Source organism: Strix uralensis, chromosome 25 (genome assembly GCF_047716275.1).
Source record: "Strix uralensis isolate ZFMK-TIS-50842 chromosome 25, bStrUra1, whole genome shotgun sequence".
Lineage (NCBI taxonomy): Eukaryota > Metazoa > Chordata > Aves > Strigiformes > Strigidae > Strix > Strix uralensis.
In genome coordinates, this window is record NC_133996.1 from 4,026,385 (window position 1) to 4,045,056 (window position 18,672).

The following is an 18,672-nucleotide window of genomic DNA, read 5'->3' on the forward strand; positions in this document are numbered from 1 at the left end:
GCTCGGGTGCTGGCGTTGGCAGCTGCAGACACCGGGAGGATTTGTCCCTGTTTCATTTCAGGTGTGAGGTTGGACTCAAGTCGCTGCAGCAAGGGCAGATCATACACTGTGCACACACACTGAATAATTGCTCTTTTTTTTTTTAATCAAGTAGTTGTCATTTTTTACAATGTGACGCGGAACAGGTGCTGTGAGCTTACGTATATGCTGCCTGCCCGAACAAATGGGGGAATTAAAGCATTTTGGTGTTAAAAGTTCACTGTGCAGAGTGAACAAAAGGCAGTAAATACAGTCGTGTTAATAAACCCACAGTGGTGTGACCTGGTCTCTTTTGTGCCTGTTTTGCCTGACATTCCCGTGTTCTTACACCCTTCTCTCTCTCAGGCCATAAGGGATACCTTGAAATCTTTGGGAAACTTCCTTCCCCACCTTTTTTTTACACCAGATGACAGAGTATTCCCAGTCCTAGCTTGTGCAAGTGGTGAAGCTGAAATACGAGATGCTCACTGCAGTGCTCAGTCTTTCCCAAGAAGGACCGGGGGAGTGTCTTGGGTTTTTAGTAAGGCTGCGTGGGTGTGCATATTAAACTGAAATTCTGCTGTGCTTGGCTACCTCGGGGACTAGTTATAATCACCGGGCAAATATGCTGTGTGTAGGAGAAATACTTAATTTCATGAAATTCATTGCATTGTGCTGGATGCTTGATTGTGATTGGGAAATATCAGTCGGTGAAAGCAGAAGGCAGAGCTTGGCAGGGGCGGCGGATGGCTTTAAACAAAACCCTCCTCGCTGCTCAGGGGCTGCGATGCTCCGAGGAGAGGTTCTTGGGGAAATCAGGCAGAGGTGGAGGGCTGGGGCTGCCCAGCTTTCTGGGGTTTGACAGCGCACCTGGAAAACGTAAACGCCGCGAGCGATCTGTTACAAGAAATAAAACCTCCTAAAAAAGTCGGGGGGGGGGGGGGAGTTGCAAATCTCTCGAGCTGAAGGAAAAGGAGCGATTCCGTTTCAAAACGTGAACAACAAACCTGCCAGAGCAGTCACGGTCGCCAAGGGAAAAACATTTGGCTAAGGAAGAGCATTTGTAAAGCTGCTACCGAAGGAAGTGTAATAAGAAACGTTTAGAAAGCCACTGCCTCGGTGATTTTCCAGGATAGTCTCACTAGCAGTAAAGCAGTTTCTAGCTTTGCAGAGCTTGGGAGACTGTTCAGATCACACTGGATGCAATCATTTGTACCCCAAAAAAGCTCTGGTTACGGTATTAGATAGCAAAGGCGAGATGGCCTCCCCCTGGATCATAGTCTTTGCCATCCTAAAACCTCAGGGCTCTGTAACATGTGTCCTTTCCCTCCGTGAGCTCTGCCCTGACCCAGCTCCAGAGACCCAGACACCCAGAACCCCCTTTCCCAGGGTGTAGGAGTGGTGTTGGGAGCTCGTGATCAGCCCCCCCCAGGTCGTCTAGAGCATTTGGGAACCAAAAAGTTGCCAAAACAAGTTTGATTCAGCTGCTGTTCTTTGACACCGTCTGTGGTTCTCTGTAAATCACTAACAGATAATATTTTCATATTCTGGCTCTCTCCGTGTCCCCTGCTTTCTGAATAATTACCTTGTTTTGTGCGAGCCGTAAGAGGTTTTCACAGATAATTCATCCAGCACTGAAAGGCAGCCAGCTTTTGGGCTGGAGCACATTTTCTGGCCACCTGGCATTGCTGCACAGAGGTCTGCGCTGGAGCGCAGCTGCCTCCGGAGGGAAGTGCCGTATCCAGGACAGCCGAGGGCAAGGCGAAAAACCAAACCCAGCTGAAATCCCAGCCGCCCTTCCTCAGAGAATAATTTAGCTTGGCAAACTCAGCCCACCCTGAATTTCTGGATGTGTGGACAGATTGATCCCACAGATCTGGATGCTCTCCCCCACAGAAAGGCCGTTTCACTGGAAACAAAACACCTCTCGGGAGCTGTTTGCAGCAGCGTGCTCTGTCTCAGCTTGCTCCCCGTGTCCTGACCGGCGCTGGGCTCTGTGAGAGTGGGTGGGTCGGAGTCCAGCGTGGAGCCAGGGTTGCCCCAAGGTTCCCATCCCTGTCCCAGGGGATGAATTGATGCGGGGCAGCCAGGAGAAGTGATTGTCCCTGTGCCAGCTTATCTCAGTGACGCCCAGAACCAGGCCACCAAAGATGCCGCGGTAATTGCTGGCGTCACTGTGCTGAGAGGCTTCAGTGAGACAACGTCAGCAGCCCTGGCCTGCAGCCTCCATCACCCTGATGAAGAGCACAGTGTCCTCGTCTTTAATACAGGCCATGAGGGACGTCAGCATCTTCATCTTCATCATAGACAGGGACGTTGTTGAGGTGAAAGCCACAGTTAGGGACAGTCGCTTGGGCTTTGACGACCATTTGGTGAGGATCTTCATGGATAAATTCTTAGAGAAGCATCAAGAGAGCATCAGGCAGGATAAACGAGCTGTTTGGAGGCTCAAGAAAGCCTGTGAGGTGGCCAAACGGTCTCCCACCTCCAGCATGAAAGCCACCATCAGCTTGGACTGCCTCTACAGGGACCAGCTCACAGGTGGACATCACCCATGCCCAGTTTAAGCACCTGAGCACCAACCTCGTGGTTGGCAGATGCCAAGATGGGGCAGCTGAACAAGGAGGAGACCCTGAACGTAGCAGAGGACCATGAGAAATACCGAGTAGAGGACAGGGTGCAGGGCTGGAAGCTGGCCACCGAGGACTACCTGTGGTCCTGGGCTTTCAGCATGAAGCTGAGCTCAGGAGACATCTTGAACTACCTCATCTTGCAAAGCAAGAAGGTGGGATTCTCAAGGGGGCATATGGGAGGTAGTGCCAAATCCTCTCAGCTTTCACTCTCTGTGTGGTGCTCGCTCCCCGTAAAGCACCAGTCTCAGCTGATATTTCACCATGAAGGTATCAAATTTGGGGAGTTTCCTACATCACTGGCAAATTGGAAAGGCAATGTGCTTCTTCCAAAGCAAACCTTAAATGAATACCTTTAGGCCAGCTTTCTTCCAATAAAAAGCAGGGTTCAGGGTGGTTGTTCTTTGCTATGCTCGGCAAAACCTGGAGCGACTCTGAGGTTCAGGTGTCGAGGGAAGTCTGGAGGTCACAGCTCACCCGGGCTGGGAGCCAGAACCCAAGGCTGGCTCTGGAAACAGCAAAGCTCTCTCCAGGTATGTCCTTTCTTATTTTCTGATTTTTCAAATATAATAAATGGATCTTTTTTTGAGTTCCCAGCCATCCTTAACTACCCATGCTCAGAACTGCTATCCCTAATGCCACAAATGCAAAATTTCAGGCTCCTGCTAAATGCTTCCTAGGGGTACAAAACCTCCAGCTCTTGAAGCCACCTGCGTGTTCAGCAGCAAATTCAGAACATCGCCTATCCAAAGGGAGCCTGAAAGTCACGGTTCCCTGAAAGTCAAAGCATGTTTTATTGACTGCAGTCAAGAGAATCAAAGATCTGGAGACCTGGACTCCCACAGAATAAACCACATTATTCCTGCGCAGTGATCATTTCTCTCCCAGACATGAATTCGAGTCAGCACCCCTGCTGAGAATGATTAAAGACCACTTCAGAAATCAGTGCAGCAAATTGTAAAATAAGCAGGTGAACAAGTGAAAGAAAACAAGAAAATATTATGACCTGCCACCCTCAATTGGGAGCAATGCCGTCGCCTGGAAGGAAGCACTGCTCCCTGGGTGCCACCCGCCAGCGCCTGCGGCGAGGGAGGACGGTGGCTGACCCCGGCTCTTTGCTGTACAAAATAAGGGTGTAACCATGGGGGAACGTTGCTTGTCAACTATCAGAAACCCATTTTGGGGGGAAGATGCAGCCTGTGCACATACTGATACAAGCCAGGGCTGACTTTTCCCCCTTTGTAGGTTCTCCTGCCCGGCTGCTAATTGGGTTCTGAAATTGGGAAGGCAGAGCCTGGCAGTGCCAACAGCTCTCACGTGGGAGCTCTGGGCTGCCTGCTGCTGCTGCCTGCCCAGCTCCATCCCCAGGGTGGATGTGAGCCCCAAGAATGAACCTTCACACCGCACTGATATCCAGCCTGGACACCCCAAGAGCAGCACTGGCCTCGCCAACCCCTTGGCTCTCGGTCAGGCTTCCCTGTAGCCGTTCAATTTTGGGGGAAAACACTGGAGATGAAGGCAGCATGACAGCTCTGGGGTGGCAGCTCCAAGCCCAGCTGTCCCCCAAGAGGTTGGAAAAAACCCCCCTGAAACGTCCTGGGTGAAATAAACTTTGGGTCTCCTTTGGGTCCATTTGGGCTCCCTCCATCCCGAGGGCTGCCGGCAGCAGCATGGAAACTCCCAGAAGCTCTGCTTTCCCCCCAGACGGGTGGGGAAACTGAGTCACCAAGCACTGACCCATGTAGGAGCCTGGGGAGAGGTTGAGCAGAGGACCCAGGTGCCCCAAGAGGCACCAGGCGCTGGGGACCGCTCTCTCTGGTGGGAGCAGCTCCCTTGCTCCCGGCATGATGCCAGGAGTCCAGTTGGGAACAGGAGGGCCCTGAGCCCAGCCCAGCTTCCAAGAGTGGATCCAGGCTCCCTCCTGCTTCTGGAGAAGGGGGTGCTGGCACTTCTGGGGTTAGAGCACATGTAATCCAAACAGGGGTGAGCCTGGGCTGAGCACTGGGTGAAACTCATCACACAGAGGGCTGCAGAAGGCAGTCACAGCAAGGGCTGTTGTGGGGGGACGGGCTGGGGCTGGCAGAAGACATCCCAGCATGACAGACAGGATCACTTCTACAGGCTTTTATTGCTAAAATGGTAAAATACCTCTCCAGAGGGCTGGGAGCATCCTCTGGCCTTCCAGCTGAGCTGCCTTACAAACATCTTGCAGGGCCCCGCATCCCTCTGCCAGCCCCCCCATCCGTCTGGAGTTGCCCAGGGGAACACGAAGGTCACATGTGGGACCGTGTCCCATCAGGCCAGGATGGGGAAGGAGGCAGCAGTGGCCACACCACAGTTGTTGTCCTTCATGGCCATGAGGATGTAGCCGTCGTTGCCCCAGTATGTGGACCAGGAGTTCTTGATCAGCCAGTAGCTCTTGCCATGCAGGACCCCGTAGCCCACAGCCAGCACCGCGTGGTCCAGCGCTCCCGTCTCATTTCCTGCCGGGAGAAGAAAACGGATCCATCTCAGTCCCCGTCCCTTGGAGCTGGAGGTTGTTCCTGATGCAGCAAGTGGTCCCGTATCCTCTGGCCGGGAGCTTAGTTGGGGGGGTAAATCCCACCCTGCAAATATTTTTGCCTATCCCAGCCCCAGTGAGTGGAACACGGAGCCTCCCGGGTCGACTGGACTCACCGCAGCGGGGCTCCTCGTAGACCCCGTTGGCGTAGAAGGCGAAGGACTTGTGCGAGGCGTCGATGTTGACGGCCACGGGGCCGTGCTTGACCAGCGCAGCCTTCAGCGCCGTGGCACTGCCCGGCTCCACGCTGGCGTAGCTGGCGAGTTGGGCCACCAGCTCTGACTGGTTGCAGTGGCAGTAGCCGTTCTGGGGGAGGAGTGGAGAGGCTGAGGTGACACTGGGGTCCTGGGGTAGATGGGGGGGGTCTGACCCAGCCCAGTGAAGGGGAAGAACAGCTTGGATGAAGCATCCATAAACCAAAATAAGCCTCTATCCTCTGCCAAAGGGCTGATGGCTGATTTGGGAGAGCCTGGGGAGAAGGATTGAGGAGGGGGTGGCACTGCACCCCCCCTGAGCGGCGCTGCCACCCTCACCTGCCCCAGGTAGGGCCCGTAGGACTCGGTGCTGGCGATGCCGCCGTGTTTCTTGATCCACTCGTAGGCTCGCCACTCCTCGCCCCCATCGCAGGCGTGGTTCCCGAAGCCCCAGGAGCAGTCGATGAGGACTTGTTGGGACAGGGGGGTCAGCACGCCGGTCTGCAGGGGGGGACACGCTGCAGGGACAGGGACGGGCACCCTCCAGGCGCCCTGGCCATCGGTGTGGGGCACGGCCCCGCTCTCACCTTGAGGAAGAGGGCACCCTCCATCGCACCCGTCGTAGCAAAGCTCCAGCAGGACCCGCAGACGGCCTGGTCCTTCACGGGGGTCACAGCGCCTGGGGACAGCGGGATGGGGACATGTTTAACAGAGCAGTGGAGGATGCTGCCTGTCCCCATGCAAACCCCGGCAGGCACAGCTGACCCCCAGCCTCCTGCACGGTCCGGGTTTGCACGCCGGTGGCACCAGCTGCCTCCTCACCGTACAGCCGCCAGTCGAGGCTCTCGGGCAGGATGAGGCCAGCGTAGAGCTCGGTGGGGAAGGGCTGCCCGTTGTGGGGACCCCCGCTCCGGCGGCGGCCCCGCAGAGCAGCCAGCTCCTGGGGCGTGCGGTCGGCCAAGTGGTTCAGCGCCAGCGTGTAGGAGAGCGCGGCGCGGTTCCTCGAGTGCACGAACCTGCGGCAGAGCAGAGATGCTGTGAGAGGGGAGAGGGGGACACCACCCCTGACCCCCCCAGCCCATCCCCGTGGCATCCCCATACCGCATGTTATGGATGAAGGTGTGCTTGCGGTGCTCGTGCTCCTCCTCGCTGCCGTAGCTCTTCCCAAACCGCTCCTTGTAGCGGTGGAAGAGGCGGTGGTGGACGTGGTCCATCTCCGGCGCCCTCCCCACAAACTCCTGCATGGGGTTGGCCACGATGCGGTGCTCGGGGCCGGCCGCGGGCCACTGCTCGCACTGCACCCCTGCCACGAGGCACGGACAGCGGCTGATGCCTCCCGAGCGGGATTGGGCTCTCCTGACCCCCCAGCTGGGATGCACAGCATGGTCACCCCCAAAACCACTGGGGGTGTCCATCCTGTATAGACACATGCACGCAGGGGGGTGCTGCACCCACACCAGAGCTGGCTCCTGAGCACCCACTGTCCCCCCCAGCACCCTGCGCTCTGGCACAGAGGAGCCAGCACCAGGAAAGCCCCCGCATCACCCCAGCTATCAACATTAATTACCTTTCTCCCCTGCTTTTTTCCCAACCAAACCCATTCACCCAAATTATCAGGCTCTTGCAAAAAAAAAAAAAAAACAACCCAAAAATGAAATTAAAAAAGCGGAATGGTGCTGCATTTTGGTGGCAGCAGCGGCTGCAGGCTGGGCTGCGGGGTGGCTGGGAACTCACCCTCGGGGAGGTGGAAGACGCTGCGGGGGAAGAGGTGGCTGAAGGAGGAGTAGTCGATCTCGTACTTGTCGTAGTGGGAGCCCAGGAGGCTGTTGAAGCCGTGCACCTCGTAGTGCAGGGGCACGGGGCCGCGGGCAGAGCTGCCCACCCGCAGCGTGTAGACGTTCTTCTTGTGGCCCCAGTAGGAGACGTTCTGCCAGACGGCGCAGGGCTGCCCGCGGAATCGCTCCTCCCGCACCCGCTGGGCACAGCGCACGTGTTGGGGACCGGGGTGCCACACCGGCACCATGCCCCCAGTGATGGCCCCCCCCGGCCTGCTTGTGCCACGCTGGATACAACCCCTCCACCTCCATCACTCATGGCCACATCCAGGCTTGTATTTACCCACTCCCAGCCAGGGAAGGCTGCTCTGCCCCCACAGGGGTCCCTTGTCCCCTCCCCAGCCCCATCCTTCATCCTGGAGGACCATGCCCGGGGCTCACCTTGAAGTTCTCCAGGCTGGGGAAGACGCTCTGTGGGGCAATGAGGTCCCTGTCGGTGCCATTGATGCGGAAGCACTTGCGGACGTTAACCTCCGTCTCCGTGGTCTCGGGCGTCACCTTGAAGCTGGCACCGAAGGGCTCGATGGAGCCAAACTGGTAGGTGACCACTTGGCCTGAGGACAGGGACAACGCTGAGGTCAAGCCAAGCCCCCACATCCTGGCATGGTGGTGGCTCCCAGGGCTTTCCTGGGGCACCCAAAGCTCCTGGGGCAGAAGGAGGGGGGTGGGGAAGGGTTGGGGGGTTGGACCCCTTCCTGCACCCACCGCCGTAGTACTCGATGCGGCTCTTCCCCCCGGTGAGGTTGTACCAGGCTTCAAAGGGCTCCCTGATCTCTGCGTAGGGCAGGCTGATGACTCCTGCGGGCACAGAGGGGTCGGGCTTGGGGGGGCTGTGGGGGACCAAGCCCCAGGGACCCCACCAGCAGCACCCCATGGCAGCGATGCGCCCCCCAGCCCCAGGGTTTCACGGGGGAGTTGGAGCCTCCTCGGCTCGGGCACGTGGGGTGGGAGTTGGTGGCTGGAGGTGGGGGACCCCCCTTGAGCAGCGTGGCGGTGGCACCGTCCCAGCAGGGTGCCCCATCCCCGAGAGGTACCTGTGACATGGTAGATGTCCCCAAATGTGGGAGTCTCCAGAGGAGCTTTGCACTCTGCTCCTAGAAGAAAAACAAAACCCAAAACCCCAAACCCCTTTACACTGCTGATTACCCAACTCCCCTTGGCAGGGGCTGGCAGCGGTACTGGTCCCTGGCTCGCTGTCCCCCAGGAGAGGGGAACAGCCCCAGGGTGGCCCATGCTGGTGACAGGGCTGGGAGGGCTCCCACCTGCCCAGACAGGGCAGAGACTGGGGGTCCCCAAGCTGGGGGTCCCCAGAATCACAGAATCATCTGGGTTGGAAAAGACCTTGAAGATCATCTCGTCCAACCATTAAAGTCCCCGCTCCTCTGCCAGTCCTCTGGTTGACCCAGAGCTCCCCCCCGGAGGGGGGGTGCAGCCAGCTCAGGTGCACCCCAAAGCCTCCACGCACACCCCAGGGCGTGAGGGGTAACCGTATGCACCCCCATATGCCACACGCAGAGCGTGCCCACTGCCCCTCCACTGCTCGGGGCCTGGGGACAGGGACAGAGCAACCCCCTCCCGGAGCGAGGACCCCCACAGCAGCCCAGGATAAAGGGCACGATGGCATCACCCCGCAATGGGGGCATGGCCTCCGTCCCCCCGCCAAGCTCATCCAGGTTGGGTGCTCACCCAGCAGCACAGCAGCCCCCAGCACCAGCAGCCCCCCCAGCCCCTCCATCCTGCGCACCCCAGCCCACGCTGCTGCCCTGCACCCACGGGTGGCTTAAATACCACTGGTGGGCGGGCAGGGAGCTGCAGGCAGCCAACGGGCAAAGCCCCCTCCTTCCCTTGACTGGGGCTAGACCAAGGGGGAGGCGTGGCTTTATGTTGCCCCCCTGACCCCCCCCATGGGTGCCTTGCCCACCCGCACCAGGGTGGGTGCCGAGGCCGTGTGCTTGTGGGGCTGGGTGGGACCCGGATCCCTGTGGGACCCCATGGCAGGGCCGTCCCCTGGGGCAAAGGTGGGTGCCCCATGGATCGGGGGCTTGGTGATGGGTGCTGGGGGTGTCCCTGCGCTCCCCCCCACCCTGGGTGGCAGTTTGCAGCCAGGATTTGCTGCACGCAGTGTGCTGTGAGCGGGGGGGGAGCGTCTGCAGCAACCAGGGACAATGAGGTGCAGTGAGACCCTGCCAGGCACCCCAGAGCCCCTCGGGGTGCTCCCAGCCCTCCTGGGGCAGGAGCAAAGGCAACACTGAGTAGTCAGGGGGAGATGGGGGCTGTTTCCATCCCTGCATCCTTCCCAATACACCCTCAGGGCAAGCCCAGGACTGCGCTTAGGGGATTTTAATTGGAAAAAGGGGAAAGATGCAGATGAAATGTCAAGGGCTACATGGAAAAAACAGACCTGGGGTGGAGAGCAGCGCTGCCACCGTGGCAGAGTGGCCTTCACCCCTCCTGCTTGCTGCCCATCCAGCTGGCCCCCAGCCCAAGGTGACAGCCAGCACCCATGGGGCCACCCGAGCCCAAAACAAAGCTGATAAGGGCTCGGCCTGGGCTGGCTGCACGTGCCACCAGGGACGAGTCGGGTCGGATTTGGCTGCACCCCAGGGTGCAGGGCTGGGCTGATGCACCCCCGTGCTGCAACACCTCCCCAGGGACCACCGCCACGGCCATCGGGGCACACCGGTGTGGGGGTGCAGCCTGCCCCGAGGATGTACCGGCAAAGATGGGAGACCACAAAGGGTCAGGGCAGAGAGACCTCCCCACCCTGTCTGCAGGACCCTCGTGCACTGACACTGCTCTCCCAGGAGGGCTCAAGTCCAGACTAGGAGCACCCAGGTGAGCCATGGTGTAAAGTGCCTTTCCCTGGAGGGGAGCAGCCCCACAGGCACAGGGGAGCCTGTCTTGTGGCATTGGCAAACACTGTCAGTAGCCACAACAGGGAGCAGGGCAGTGGGGCAGAGGGTGGATGCCTTCCCCCCTCCCCAACACCCCGTGCCAGGAATTTCTCGTCTCAGCAGAAATCCCTGGGGTTGTTTGTGCTCCACCTCGAGAGATAGGGCTGGAAAAGCCGCTCCCCTCGCCCTGGGTGTCTGGAACTGTCTGCGAGAGCCAGCTGGCTCTGCCAGGAGGGCACCGTCCCCTCCCCGGGAGGCCCCTGTGATCCCACAGGACAAAGAAAACAAGTGTGGGGACAGGGACTTGTGCAAGGGACAGATGTGTCACATGCTGCAGGCACTGGGGTGTGCAAAGGGGGCAGAGCTGGGTGGGCAGCAGTTGAATCGCTCCTGTAGAAGCAAACCAATATTTTTCCAGGGTCTTTATTGGCAAGGCCACAGCTGGGTCCCCATCCTGCTCCTTGGCCAGCACCCATGGCCCTGTCCCGCCGTGTCCCCAGTTTCCTGCTGCACGATGGCTCCCACCAAAGGGGCTCCCCCAGGGCTGGGTGCCCAGAGCATCGCCGAGGGCTCTCCCCACAGAGCCGAGAGGTGGCTCAGGCCAGGATGGGGTAGGTGGCTTCGGTGGCCACGCCACAGTTGTTGTCCTTCATGGCCATGAGGATGTAGCCATCGTTGCCCCAGTACGTGGACCAGGAGTTCTTGATCAGCCAGTAGGTCTCTCCCTGCAGGACCCCGTAGCCCACAGCCAGCACCGCGTGGTCCAGCGTTCCCGGCTTGTTCGCTGCAGGGAACAACATGGAAGGTGTTTTTTGTCCAGAAAACATCCCTGTCCAGGGAACATCCCTGCTTCTGCGGCTGCCAGCAGCGCTGGGGCCGGTTCCCTCCTCCACCCCTGCCCAAGCTGCTCAACAAGGGGGGGATCCTGGGTGTCCTGGCATCTCCCCGGGCACCCAGGTCCTCCCGTGCCCCGTGTGCCACCCAACTCACCACACTTGGGCTCATAGTAGATGCCGTTGGAGTAGAAGGAGAAGGTCCTGTGCGAGGCATCGATGCTGACAGCCACGGGGCCGTGCTTGTAGATGGCAGCTTTGACCGCCGTGATGTTGCCTGAGGTGACGTTGACGTAGCCCGTGATCTTGGCCAGCATCTCAGACTGGTTGTAGTGGCACAAGCCGTTCTGCAGCACGCAGGGGGTGCCATCAGGAGCCCCCAGGTCCCCTCACTGGGACCCTGCCCACCCTGGCTGCCCCTGTGCAGTTCTGCTCTGATGTAAGGGGCGATCTGGGACTCGGGCTGTGAGAGCGTCCCAGCTCTGACCCCTCTGTCCTCCCCTGCCCACCGTGGTGGGGACATTTTCCTGGTTGCTGCAGGGACACAGCGCTGCCCACACGCAGCACGGGGAGCTGGCTCTGCACCCAAAGCCCTGGGGAGGCTGTTGCCTGCATCTTGCAGCCACGTCCCTGTCCCTGGGCAGCCCTGCTCCATCCCTGCACCCCAGGGTATGGAGCGACCCATGGCACCACCCATGGGTGGAGGAGCCTTCTCTCTGTTTTGCAAGAAGAGAAACTGAGGCACGTGGTGATGAAATCGCCTGGCTGAGCCCCGGGGCTTGGCTTTGGACTGTGCTTTGAACCGCAGGGAGCCTGGTGCCTTGGGGACGAGGTGACATCACCATCTCCACAGCCTGGTAGCACCTCTGACCCATCTTGATCGGCCCCACCTTGGCTTTAAAGCCCCTGGGGGGACATTGCAAGACCTGGGGGACCCCAGCAGGGACACGGAGCCACCCTCACCTGCCCCTTGTAGGTGCCATAGGACTCGGTGCTGGCGATGCCGCCATGTTTCTTGATCCACTCGTAGGCTCGCCACTCCTCGCCCCCATCGCAGGCGTAGTTCCCAAAGCCCCAGGAGCAGTCGATGAGGACTTGTTGGGACAGGGGGGTCAGCACACCGGTCTGCGGGAGGGGACATGCTGCAGGGACAGGGACGGGCACCCTCCAGGTGCCCTGGCCATCGGTGTGGGGCACGGCCCCGCTCTCACCTTGAGGAAGAGGGCACCCTCCATCGCGCCCGTCGTAGCGAAGCTCCAGCAGGACCCGCAGACGGCCTGGTCCTTCACGGGGGTCACAGCTCCTGGGGACAGCGGGATGGGGGGTGAGAGGCTGGGGTGGCACCGGGGGATGAGGGTAAGTGGAAGGGAAACTGAGGCAGGAGTCACAGAATCAGAATCACAGAATCATTCAGGTTGGAAAAGACCCTCGTGATCAGCGAGTCCAAACCTCAGCCCGACTCTACAAAGTTCTCCCCTACACCACATCCCCCAACAGCTTACCCAAATGACCCTTAAACACACCCAGGGATGGTGACTCCACCCCCTCCCTGGGCAGCCTATTCCACTCTCTGACCACTCTTGCTGGGAAACATTTGTTCCTCATGTCCAGTCTGAACCTCCCCTGTTGCAGTTTAAAGCCGTTCCCTCTTGTTCTGTCACTGATTCCCTGTGAGAAGAGACCAGCACCAACCTCTCCACAACGTCCTTTCAGGGAGCTGTAGAGAGTGATGAGGTCTCCCCTCCCCTTCTCCTCCTCACACTGAACAGTCCCAGCTCCTTCAATCTCTCCTCACAGGATTTATTCTCCAGGCCCTTCCCCAGCTCGTTGCCCTCCTCTGCCCTCGCTCCAGCCCCTCGAGATCTCTCTCGTATTGAGGTGCCCAAAACTGGACACAACACTCCAGGTGTGGCCTCACCAGTGCAGAGCACAGGGGGAGTCAAGGACTTGCCGTGCTCCCAGAGGCAGCGCAGCCAGAGCTTGGGGCTAATTGGGGGTGGGGGGGTGGAGAATGCACCAGCCAACCTGTGGGACCCCTGCCCTTGAGTTGGGGCAAGCTCTGGGGGTGTCGCTCCCAGCTGATGGGGCCATGAGGGAAGCCAGATGTGGTTTCAGATGTCACATCTGTCCCTGGGGCACCAGACTAAGGGCCAAGGAACGAGCTAACTTTTACCAGATAAGCCCAGCCTCGATCTTCCCATTGCTGAGCAGAGCAGGGACCACACGTCCCCCCACATCCCCACACCTACCGTACATGCGCCAGTCGAGGCTCTCGGGCAGGATGAGGCCAGTGTAGAGCTCGGTGGGGAAGGGCTGCCCGTTGTTGGGAGTCCCGCTCCGGCGGCGGCCCCGCAGAGCAGCCAGCTCCTGGGGCGTGCGGTCGGCCAAGTGGTTCAGCGCCAGCGTGTAGGAGAGCGCGGCGCGGTTCCTCGAGTGCACGAACCTGCCGTCGCGGCGGGGACGGCGTCAGCCACCGGTGCCATCTCCCACCTTGGCAGCGGTGCAACTCCTTGGGGATGAGAAGCACCCCTGAGGGGGGTTGGAGCCCCCCCCTCCCGTCTGCCTGTACCTCATGTTGTGCACGAAGATGCTCTGCCTGTGCTCCAGCTCCCGCGTCGAGCCGTACCGCCGCCCCAGCCGCCTGCGGTAGTGGTGGAAAACCTTGTGGGCCCAGGGTTGGTGCCGTCCCACCAGGTCCTCCATGGGGTTCGCCAGCACCCGGTGCTCCGCCACGCTCCCTGGCAGGACCCCGCACTTCTTCGTCTCTGGGGAGCAAGGAGGGGATGTCATCAGCCCGAGCCCCACGGGCGGGATGGGGGGGACCCTCCCTGACTCACCATTGACGGGGAGGTCGAAGATGGAGGGGGGGAAGCTGTTGTCGAAGTCGGTGTAGGCGATCTCGTACTTGTCGTAGTGGGAGCCCAGCAGGCTGTTGTAGCCTCGCATCTCGTAGTGGACGGGGGCCACCCCGCAGCTGGAGTTGGTCACCCACAGGGTGTAGACATTCTTCTTCTGCGCCCAACGGGTGATGTTCTGCCAGACGGCGCAGTACCGGCCCCGGTAGTACTCCTCCCGCAGGAACTGGGGGTACACGTGGGATCAGGGAGGGGGGCTCTGGGTGGGGACCCTGCATCCCTCTGCCATACATGAGCCCATTGCTCCCAGTACATGTACAGCGCCTGGCACCAGCCCCCACTGGGCTCTTGGGCCAGATCCACGCAGCCATAGAATCACAGAATCATCTCGGTTGGAAAAGACCTTGAAGATCATCTAGTCCAGCCATATGTGGGGCAGAAAATGAGGCAAGGATTTGTGGTGCAACACAGGACAGACCCCCCTTGTCTGGCTCAGCAGTGCCCAGGAGACACCCATAGTTGGGGGGGGCCTGGCTGCACCCCCACTCCAAAAGGCTCCGGGTTTTTCCATGTGTTTCCAAGCTCTCACCCTGCAGACACGTGTCCAGCTCACTGTCCGGCTCGGTGACAGTTTGCTGTCCCCATGGCTCACGTGCTGCACCCCTCCTGCTGCGCCCAGCCCGGCTGGAGGCTGGGGCCGGCGGGAGCTGAGCTGCCGTGCAGCGACTTGCCCGAGTCATCCCGAAACACCGGCGTTCGTGTGGGCTGCGACACGTCCCAACACGGCTGCTGGGGTTGGGAAAGGAGCCGGGAGTCTGGCCCCGATCCGGGTGGAGAAGTGACCCTCCCTGCACCCCGGGGTGCGGGGACATGTCCTGGCCCGTCCCAGCATGCTGCACCCCCCTGGGATGGAGAGGAGCATCTCCAGTTGCCCAGCGCTCCCGGCCGGAGCCTGAAGATGAAGATCCAGGCTCCAGCTCCCTCACCTTGAAGCCGTCAATGCTGGGGAAGACACTCTGAGCCTTGACCACGTCCTCCTTGGAGCCGGGCAGCTGGAAGCATTTCCTGGTGTTCACCTCCTTCTCGGTGGTCTCCGGCGTGATCTTGTACCGCATCCCGTAAGGCTTCACCGCTGCCAGCTGGTAGGTGATCACCTGCCCTGTGCCAGCAGGAAGGGGAAACTGAGGCACAGCGGTTGTGCCCGTGTTCTCCCTTTGCCCAGGGCTGGGGCAGGACGGGCAGAGCCCGGAGCAGGTCCATGTCCTCCTGCTTACCCCCGTAATACTGGATCCGGCTCTTGTTTCCCGTCAGGTTGTACCAGGCTTCAAAGGGCTCCTCGATCTCAGCGTAGGGGAGGTTAATGACACCTGCAGGGCCCCCAGCATGTGGCATGGGTCATCCCCGAGGCCTCAGCACCCCGACATCCCTCCCCAAGCCCCCCAGCACCCGCAGAGCTTGCAGACCCACAGCTGAGCAAGCTGCTGAGCACCCAGCTGTGGGAAGCTGCCTCAGTTTGGCACTGGGATGGCCTGGTCCTGCCTGGTGCTGAGCATCCTCTGCTCCCCCCTGCCATGGAAAAGGGCGCTGTGGGGTCCTGTTACCTCGGACGTGGTAGATGGAGCCGAAGTGAGGGGGTGAGCGGGAGAACACATAGTCCCATCCTGAAAGGTAGAGAGGGGCAGGAGTGAGTGGGGGGTGTCCCCCCACCACGGCCGAGCTGGGGACGGGGCGGTTGGAGGAAGGTGCTCCCCTTCCCTGTGCAAGGCAGCAGCTCCACGAGCCCACCCGTGGCACTTGCAAAGGCCGTTGACACACTGACACCCTCGCAGGGCCGGATCCGGGCTCAGCACCACGCCATAACCTGTGAGCCCCGTGATGTCGCATCCCCAGTGAACCCCAGCTGCTGGGGGGGCTGCTGGGGCCATGTCCCCGTGGCAGGCAGTGCCACCCCGGGGCTGGTGGCCATGGTTTTGGATGATGTGTCCAAAGGGGGATGCAGGCAAGGTGTCCCCTAACAAGCAGGGCACGGTTGGGGGGTGCCAGGGGGCTGGCTGGCCCTGCCTGGCATCTCCTGGTGACCTCCCAAACCTCCCTCCGGGCTCCCGGCTTGTGCAACCCCACGCCAACACACCCGCCGCTGGGAACATGGACCTTTCCCTCCGTCAGCATCTTTCTCCCCGCCAGGAGCAGCCCAGCAGTGCCTGCCCTGGGCAACAGGGACCAGACCTGCCTCTGCTTCTGCGCCCAAAACCTGGGGCAGGCAGGGACCGGCAGCACCCGCTGTCTGCACCCCAGGCTGTCCCATGGGTGCCCGTCGCACCCTGGGTCTGGGCACCCACAGACACTGCCTGGGCTGGGAGGAGCAGCGATGGATTCAGCAACCCCACAACCCTGCTCAGCTTTACAGCCGCCCAGAAAGGGGGTCCCGTGGGGGCATGGTCCCCCCCTCCCATCCCCATCCCCTCCTGCTGCTTCCAGCAACAGCCTGCCTGGCTTCCCTGCCTGCTCTCTGCAGGCAGCAAAGCCAGGGAAACAGCTTGGGCTTGTGCGCAGGTTAAAGCCCATCTGGCTCGATTTAGCCTTATTTTCACCCCACCAAGCCCTCAAGGCATGTCACGTCCCCTCCCTTCTCTTTGCCACCCCACCCCAACTCTGTCTTGGGGGAACTGCAAATTTGGGGACCCAACAAGAAACCACTTCCCCAGCCTGCCCTGCCCTGCGTTCCCAGCAGTGCAGCGAGAGCTGCCTGGGTGCCCCCAGCTCCCATCTCTGGGGTGTCCCCAGCGGGGACAGACTCACCCTGGACAGCGATGCAGAGCGCGGAGGTCACAAGCCAGCGGAGAACACCCATCCTCGCCGCCCTGGCTTGCCCAGCACCAGCTCTCACCTTTAAACCGGAGCCAGCGACGGCAAAACCCGGCAGAGCCAATGCAGAAGCTGGGGCCCTCCCCAGAGGAGGGAAGGAACCAGCATCATGTGGTGCCTGGCGGGGTGCGCGGGGGGCCGGGCACCCCGGGGTGCTCGGCGGGGAGAGCGTGTCTCGGCAGGGTCCTCGCGGAGGGAGATGGAGCAACACTGGGTGCTGCGAAGGGGATGGGAGGTGCAGGATGAGCCCCAAAGAGCCGCGAGCAACGTGGTGGGGGGGTGTGTGTGCAGACTGGATGGATCCGTGGGGACCCGCTCAACTTGGGGTGCTTGGGGCTGTGCGTCCCCTCCTTGTGCAAAGGGAGAGGCTCCCTGGGGCCGGGGAGCTCTTTGCCAGGCAGCCCTGACGCTGGGGTGATGGGCAGGAGGCAGCGCCCATAGCAGAGGGCCAGGGCCGGGAGCAGCTTGGCATTAATGAGACTGGGAGCACTGGGAACCCTTTGCTGGGAAAGGAGGGCTGAGCCGGCCGTGGAGCACCCCAGAGCCAGCCCCAAGGGGACAGGCTGAGCCACCACGGCCCTCAGCATTTGGGCAGAGGGTTGGAAAAGGGGCACGTCACCCCTCGCTCGCTGCTTGGCCTCTCTGACTGCAAAGGAGGGAAACTGAGGCACAGGGCAGCAGCTGGGCTGAGAGGGAGAGCCTCGCCTAGCAAGGCAAGGCAGCATTTCCTCCAGCCACACAGGGAAACCACCCGACTTCTCCCACTCCCCTACCTGCCTCCAAGGGTTTTGGGGGCTCCCCTGCCCCTCACTGCTGTGGCTCCACCTCCCCAGGCGGTGGGGGCAGACATGGGGACACTCCTCGGGGGGGATTTATATGCCACCACCCCTATTTCCATCCTGCAGATGGGGAGCAGGCTGGGAGTCCTCTTGACAAGGCTCCTGCTCCTCCCGAGGGGACATCCCGTGCCAGGCTGTGACCCCCAGGGGTGGGGGAGCCCATGGCAGCCCCTCTCTCCACGGTTTGCCAGACTCACCCCCCCACACGTGCTGCCTGCTCCCGGGTGACAAGTGTTCAGCATCTCTGACGCCCCAGGACCTGCCCTGTCCCCTCCATGGTGCCAGGGCACCCTGCTGGGGTGTAGGGAGCTGAGGTGGGGGGCAGACAGGCAGAGCTGAGCCAACTCTTTCCAAGGCAGAGGGCAAATGCCCTCCCTGGGGCTGAAGCCGGCCACAAACACCTGGGGCCACAATTTGGGAAGGGTCTTGGGAGCCCAGGTGGAGCCTGGAGGGGCTCATCGCTCCGCAGGTGACCACTGATGAGCAGCCCTTGTCCCCCCTGTGCCCTGTCCCCTCCCAGGGACACCGGCAGGGCTGGCTCCATCCCCAGCAGGGTCTGAATCCCCCTTCCGCAAGTGCCCCGAAAGCTCCCAAAGCTGGGATTAAAGGGGATCTGTGATCCCAGGGTGAGTCGAGGGGTGACAAGGCCAGCGTGGCATCAGCCTGGGGGGCCTGTCCCCATCCTGGTGGGGACCCAGGACCTCCGCCAGCCCTGGCCCCGCCGTGAGAACAGGAAACGCCAGAGCCGGACTCACCGTCACACAGGAAAGAGGTCAGCCTGCGAGGCTTAACCACAGGGCGAGGAGGAGGAGGAAGGCTCTGGAGAGATGGAGAAGGACCCCCACCAGCACACAATCCAGCCCGGCTGCGTGGGGAGACGGGGTGACAGCCAGCTCCAGGCTGGAGCACGACGGCAGCCCCCTGCCCTCCCTGCACACCCTCACCCCACCTTGGGAGCGTGGCCCCATGCCGGAAACTGCGGGGGGGGGGGCACATAAAAATATCACCGGCCCCTCGCTGTTACCGGCCCCTGCGGTGGGAAGCCGGCTGGGGGCCGGGGGGGGGCCGTGCAGGTTTGGGCCCTGGTGAAGTTACAAAGGGTATTTCCAGTCAGGGGAGCTTTTGCCTTAGAGGGGAGGCTTCCCTGAA

General features: G+C 61.0%; 2 protein-coding genes across 2 annotated transcripts; both read right to left on the reverse strand.

The window, feature by feature from the left end:
* Nucleotides 1-4,943: 4,943 nt before the first annotated feature.
* Nucleotides 4,944-8,972, reverse strand: LOC141954571 (digestive cysteine proteinase 1-like). The gene is made up of 11 exons (XM_074894236.1): nucleotides 8,924-8,972; nucleotides 8,272-8,331; nucleotides 7,943-8,035; nucleotides 7,619-7,791; nucleotides 7,137-7,377; nucleotides 6,504-6,705; nucleotides 6,225-6,418; nucleotides 5,990-6,081; nucleotides 5,742-5,903; nucleotides 5,325-5,514; nucleotides 4,944-5,131 (listed from the first exon to the last, which is right to left on the reverse strand). Exons 1-11 carry the CDS (start codon nucleotides 8,970-8,972, stop codon nucleotides 4,944-4,946), a joined length of 1,644 nt encoding a protein of 547 aa, XP_074750337.1.
* Nucleotides 8,973-10,539: 1,567 nt separating this feature from the next.
* Nucleotides 10,540-16,721, reverse strand: LOC141954570 (digestive cysteine proteinase 1-like). Its single transcript, XM_074894234.1, has 11 exons — nucleotides 16,619-16,721; nucleotides 15,421-15,480; nucleotides 15,094-15,186; nucleotides 14,806-14,978; nucleotides 13,802-14,045; nucleotides 13,534-13,729; nucleotides 13,214-13,407; nucleotides 12,176-12,267; nucleotides 11,928-12,089; nucleotides 11,122-11,311; nucleotides 10,540-10,915 (listed from the first exon to the last, which is right to left on the reverse strand). The coding sequence occupies exons 1-11, from the start codon at nucleotides 16,668-16,670 to the stop codon at nucleotides 10,728-10,730; spliced, it is 1,644 nt and encodes a 547-aa protein (XP_074750335.1). The 5' UTR covers nucleotides 16,671-16,721; the 3' UTR covers nucleotides 10,540-10,727.
* Between the last annotated feature and the right edge of the window lie 1,951 nt (nucleotides 16,722-18,672).

What these genes read in the sequence shown, in the direction of transcription:
- LOC141954571 (XM_074894236.1), bottom strand. Translation starts at nt 8,972, where the DNA reads ATGGAGGGGCTGGGGGGGCTGCTGGTGCTGGGGGCTGCTGTGCTGCTG. An exon ending in GGACATCTACCATGTCACAG is followed by an intron (nt 8,036 to 8,271) that starts GTACCTCTCGGG and finishes CTGTGCCCGCAG; the next exon opens with GAGTCATCAGCCTGCCCTAC. An exon ending in AGGGTGCCCTCTTCCTCAAG is followed by an intron (nt 5,904 to 5,989) that starts GTGAGAGCGGGG and finishes CCCCCCCTGCAG; the next exon opens with ACCGGCGTGCTGACCCCCCT.
- LOC141954570 (XM_074894234.1), bottom strand. Translation starts at nt 16,670, where the DNA reads ATGGGTGTTCTCCGCTGGCTTGTGACCTCCGCGCTCTGCATCGCTGTC. An exon ending in CTTCGACCTCCCCGTCAATG is followed by an intron (nt 13,730 to 13,801) that starts GTGAGTCAGGGA and finishes CTTGCTCCCCAG; the next exon opens with AGACGAAGAAGTGCGGGGTC. An exon ending in AGGGTGCCCTCTTCCTCAAG is followed by an intron (nt 12,090 to 12,175) that starts GTGAGAGCGGGG and finishes CCCCTCCCGCAG; the next exon opens with ACCGGTGTGCTGACCCCCCT.